Source organism: Asparagus officinalis, chromosome 7 (assembly GCF_001876935.1).
Source record: "Asparagus officinalis chromosome 7, Aspof.V1, whole genome shotgun sequence".
Taxonomy (NCBI): Eukaryota; Viridiplantae; Streptophyta; class Magnoliopsida; order Asparagales; family Asparagaceae; genus Asparagus; species Asparagus officinalis.
The window spans coordinates 4,051,520-4,057,263 of NC_033800.1; the positions used below are offsets into that span (position 1 = coordinate 4,051,520).

Here is a 5,744-nt window from a genome sequence, read left to right on the forward strand (position 1 = left end):
GGCATTGAGCTGATGCCTTGGATTCGATCCTGGAGAACTTGCCTCAGTTTGTCTTCTTCGGCTAGTGCAGTGTTGCCTCCTGTTGTCCTGTCTTTAGCTAGCTCAAGAAGACCACCAAGAGCAGCTTCACGGACGTCCGAGTCTTCACTGGATGCTAAGTGAACCATCAGACGAGGAAACCCAAGTTCTGTGACAATGCTACAGTCTGAGTTGTTTTCGCGTAGTAGGTACTGGATCAGATGGAGAGCCTTTCTGTATCATAAAAAAAGGGAGTCGTTGGAACAACTGAAAACTTAGGGTAAACTGCGCATAAAGGCCCTCATCTATTTCTTCAGTTGCACTAAACCACCCCAAACTCACTTTCTAGCACCCAGCCCCCCTCAATTCGTAAGAAAGAGGAGTGTCACATGCAATCTATCCTTCTAAAAATGGCAATTCAGGAGTGCGAACAGTTAGTAAATAAATTGAGGGGAGCGTAGAGCAACTGAATATATAGATGGAGGAGGTTATGTGCAATTTAGCTGGAAACTTCATGCCATTGATCTCAGACACTTTATAGCTAGCAAATGATATGAACATGTAACGCAATAAAATCTTGATGGTTCAAAGACAGAGAGTACCTTTGAAATCGAGCATTTTCAGATCCCAGTGCTTCTCTGAGAGCTGCATAACCATTAGCCAAACGAAATGCAGCAATTCCTGGCTTATTGTTTCGGATTAATGCTGCAAGTGTCAATAAGAAATTGACTCAGATTTATAATCTGGCATTTGCGAAACATAGAGAAGGTACAAAATGCGACTGGCAGAACTTACATGATATTGCACCAAGAGCTTTTGTTCGCACAGTAACATCAGGATCAGAAGTGAAATTGGACAAAAGAGGCTCGAGCCCACTAACTTCCATTACAAGTTGTTGGCTGCGGGGATTATTCTGCACAATTGTAGTAACCACATCTGCAGCCTTTGCTCGAACAGAAGCATGGGAGTTTTTCAGGTAACCAAGCAGAGGAACTAAGCCACCAATTGAGTGCAGATCTGTTTGATTGAAGAAAAAAAATTAGCAAAAAAAAAAAGAAAAGAAAAGAAACATTTTCACAAGTATAATACTTAAGAGTTACAAGTAGATTGAATAGAGAATAATTAAATGTGCCTGCGACGAGCAACAAAGGAACATGAGAGGGACTGAAAAATCCTCTCAATCTGTAATTTAGCATATGTAACCCCCCAGAGAGCTGAAGTAAGATTTGATCTAGCCAATACCCAAAGATCAGAATATGGTTTTGTTGTTGTTAAAGATGAGGTCACCATTGTGTTACCTGGGTACCTTATATCTGAAGCCAACCATACCCGTATGGCGTTACGGTATGACCATACCTGACAAATACCCATACATGCACCTGCAGCCAAACTTCTTGGACACTTCTGGTATATATGCATACATTTACATGAATGTGCACTCCATTATAAATACACGTTTTAATTTAAAACACTCATCATACACTTATGGGTTGTATATCCTACACTACACATCTATAAAATTGTTTGGCATCAATCAAATTCGTCTCAGCCGATACCCAATTAGTAGCTATGATTTTAAAGGCCTGTTCAGATATCTACTATCTAGTTAATAAACAAGTTGTTCTCCAATTTATAAACTACATATATAGAAACATAAAAATGTTATAGGAAATTTAATTCTCATAATATGTAAGTTATTAATTTTAATACATATACATTACATATATATAGTCGTGTTCGTGTATGCTACCTTCAACAAATTTGCCGTGTCCCGTACCCATAACCGTTTCCATGCAACTTAGGGTCACAGTTAACTTTTCAGTCTTACTTGCTCATGAACCAGCAATTCTATTTAGCAAAAGAGCCCCTAACATTATAATATTCCAGAAAACAGATCACTATGAATAAAGTTTACTACCAATAGGGATAAGGTTTCTGGGTCAAAAAATCCTAATAAAAGCGGACACCTCCCCTATCTTTCTCACAGTATAGATCTAGGTGACACCCAATGGAAAATTATTTTCTGTGAGCATAAATTATAGCCCAAAAGCATGAGATATTTGAATAATACATATTTATGTATGAGCATTATATGTGAACAATTAAAGCAGCATTAATCATTTATAAATGTGCAACATTCTATGTTAACTAGGTACTTCTATCATGAAGCCATACCTGTACCTGACACATACCAATACTAAAACTTGGACACTCCTTGGGTATATGTATACATTTGTTCAGACATGTACTCAATTATATAATATTGGGTATATGTACACATTTGTTCATACATGTACTCAATTATACAATAAACGTTATAATTTAAAACACTTGTCATGCACTTCTCCAAGGTATATCCTACACTTCATATCCATTTCTTGAACTCGTTAAGCATGGGTCAGGTTTGCTTCAACCCATGCCCAAGTTCAGAACTATGATCTAAAAGGTCATTTTGATCGAGTGTCTAGTCCAAAAACAAGCAGTTTCAATTTATAGTAATAGTAGTCAATATAATATAATAAACCTAAATATGTACTAGGAATTTTTATTATAATAACACATGAATTGAAAAGCAATAATGATCTCATGTAAATTGTTAATTTTAATATATGTATGTAGTCGTGTCCATGTACCCTACAGATTTGTCGTGTCTCATACCCCCACACCCCAAGCAGTACCCGTTTCCATGAACACTAAGAGGCATTTCATAATTTGAAGAAGGAAGCCACGATTGATCGTCACTGTTAAACATGACAATGAAAATCATAGAATTTGATGATCATAAAGTTTCTGCAATCTACAAGCGTATTGGAAAAGAACGAAGCAACTATCAGGCTTACCATTAGCCATGTCAATAGACTCCACGTGTTCTTGTAGCTCATCCAACATATCTGCACATTAAACCAACATTAACAATTCAACATACAAGAGAAGAGGGCGAGAAAAAAATGGATCAAAACAGATTAAGAAAAACAATATTCAGAATAACTGAAATACACTTCCGCAATTGGAAAAAAAAAATTTAAGACTTCAGTAACACCAGAGCCACAGCCTCTTCAAAACTTTGGTAAAATGGTCAAGAAGATCGCTAACCAGTAAATATTTAATATTTTGAGATGATGTGGGTTTTAGAAAATTCTAAAGTTTACGTTGTTGATTCACAGTCCCTCTAGAAATGTAAGGTAGACAAGGATTAGCTATATGGTGTAATAAACAGAAAGTAGTTACTGAAACTTAAATAGTTTTACAAATGTCCGATCTAAGGCGGTTTGAGATCTTGGTACCTGTTATGGTTTGGGTTTGCCTTTGTTTATATTGACTGCAAGTGTTTTAGTAGTTCTGCAGTTTCTTACTGCAAGTAATACATGAGAATGAGATAAATCAAGTTAACCACAAGTCTTTGTTCGTTGATTTATTTTCACATTTTGTTTCCCCATGTAACACTATTTTTCATTTGTTGAAATCAAAGATTCCTCATCCGCTCATCCATTAGTTGTTTAAGCAAACATCTATGTCTATTATCATCATCAACCACCATCAGTCCTATCAATAAATACCAGTTGAATCTGATTGACATGCTCAAAGCCCTATAAAATGTGCCTCATACAAATCATATGATTCTTAAAGTCCTACGGAATGTGCTGATACATCAATATTAATGGATACTTCAAACTTCAGTTTGAACAGTTACAAAACTGGGCAATACGTAGGCATCAATAGCATTTCCAGTAGATGGTAGCTATTCTAGCCAAGCCTTGAGATTACTGCTTTCAAGAGGTTTGAAATGATAGCTCAGACAGAATCTGTATAAGTAGATTGTAGGTTGATATACAATATTTTGAGTAGAAATCACTAAGCACAAAGATTATGCTAGAAATCAGCACATCCCGACAGGTCAATGTAGCTTTTCTTCCAACTGAGTAGCACATAAATCAGTTGGCAGGAGGTCTCTCTAAGGCGCAGATGTGTTCATAATAATTTTCTTCAACTAATGGCAATATAGCAGCCCAGGCCTTTTCTCAAAGAAAATAAAATTAATAAATATAATTCAATCATGGCATTATAGATTTTCTTATGAAAATAACTACCACACCACCACTCTGACCTGCTTCATTTGTCCAACTGAGAAGGACATAGAGCTTAACCCAGTCATAAGAGACCAATATAATGCACAGATGTATTCATAGTAGTATCCGTCGTATTACCATAGAATAGCTTCTTCACAAACTTAATTCTATTTGTCACAAGAAAATTAACAACTGATAATGCAGGCAGCAAAAGAGCCATAGCTGAGTACAAATAGTACTTTCTTTTAGTTCCCACGGTTGCTGCTCCCACAAACTAACAAATTACTATCAATCAGACATGATCAGATATTGACCACAAGTTATTTCTCCAGTAACAGAGCAGCTTTCCGCAAAGTTTTTAGCACATTTCATTGACTTCATGTTCTGCGAAGAGGAAATATTAATTTCATTTCTAACTAAAAGTTGAAGTTTTCGTTTCCAATTTACGCGCTTGGTTCAAAAAACTGACAACAAATTTAGTAAATATTAACTTCTACTCGATTTGTTCAAGTAGAGCTCAGGATGATTCAAAAATCTAGGTTTGTTCGATTAGAGCTCAATTTCAGAGATAGTTGGATTGAAATTAGCAGTAGCATTCTTAAACAACGATCAAAGATAAACGATAAACCTCATCCAATCCAGGGGGGGGAAATTTTCAAGCACCCAGCAATATTATCCAGTTATATACATGAAGAATCTGCCCCAAAAAAAATACCTTCGATGTTTTCAGCAGTGATGCCTTGAGACTCGAGCACATCCTCCGGGGTCCGCATCACGAGCGTGATCTCCTTCATCCTCTGCACGACATCAACAGTTTGCGCTTGCATAGCCTCCATGAACCACCTCCGATCCTCCTCGCTAAAATAAAAACCCCCCAAAACAGCAAAAAAAACCCTAGCCGGTTCAAAACAGGACTACGAAACCCTAGAAAACCTCGAAAACCCTAGAGACCGGACTTTACCTCAGGTTTCGAGGCGCGCTGGTCCCATCGGAGTGGGCGAGGCTCCATTTGAGCAGTCCATCCCACTTCGCTCCGTCGCCGGCCATTTTTTTTTTTTTTTTCAGTTCAATTTGAGTGGACTAATGAGTTGATAAAAACTGCGATGCAAATTAAAATAGAGATTTTTTTTTTTTTTGCCCCCCTTTATTTTTAGAAGGCCAGGGTTTATTTATAGATTCGGTATTTTGCCGGCGAGAAGAGAAAGCGCTGGACCGGAGATTTCCAGAACTATCTCGAATAGGTTTTTTAGCCCATTGGCCGTAATTAAGTCGCTAAACAGCGAAGATGGGCCACTCACCGAAACTCATGCAAATGGGCCGCTTGTAGGCCCAAATAACAAGTTAGGCCCATTCACAAAGAGCCAGCCGAGCATTTGCTCATCCAATCATCATCCCTCCTCCATCGAAAACTCCCCATCATCATCATCTTCTTCTTCCTCCTCGCTAATGGCGACATCAACAGCAGCAATATCACAATCTCTCCTCCTCATTCCTCCTCCAAAATCTCTCCCCAAACTCTCAACCTCTCTCCTTCGACCAACCCACAAACTGAGCAGAAACCCCCAGATTCGGAGCATTCGCGCCGTAACTGAGAGCGCGCCAGCTCCAACAGCCCCAGTTGAGACAACCCAGGAGATGGTTTCCACCACTACAGCTGCT

The 5,744-nt window shown here is 38.2% G+C and overlaps 1 protein-coding gene across 1 annotated transcript in view; it reads right to left on the bottom strand.

The window, feature by feature from the left end:
• The window catches only part of LOC109849613 (hsp70 nucleotide exchange factor fes1-like), a 5,656-nt gene extending 418 nt beyond the window's left edge, over positions 1-5,238 (bottom strand). The window contains exons 1-6 of the mRNA XM_020419471.1: positions 5,047-5,238; positions 4,801-4,943; positions 2,859-2,909; positions 814-1,035; positions 621-723; positions 1-252 (exon numbers count right to left, since the gene is read on the bottom strand). The exon at positions 1-252 is cut by the window's left edge and continues 418 nt beyond it. Of these exons, the coding sequence (XP_020275060.1) occupies positions 1-252; positions 621-723; positions 814-1,035; positions 2,859-2,909; positions 4,801-4,943; positions 5,047-5,132 (857 nt within the window). The 5' untranslated portion in view covers positions 5,133-5,238. The remainder of the gene's footprint in view (positions 253-620; positions 724-813; positions 1,036-2,858; positions 2,910-4,800; positions 4,944-5,046) is intronic.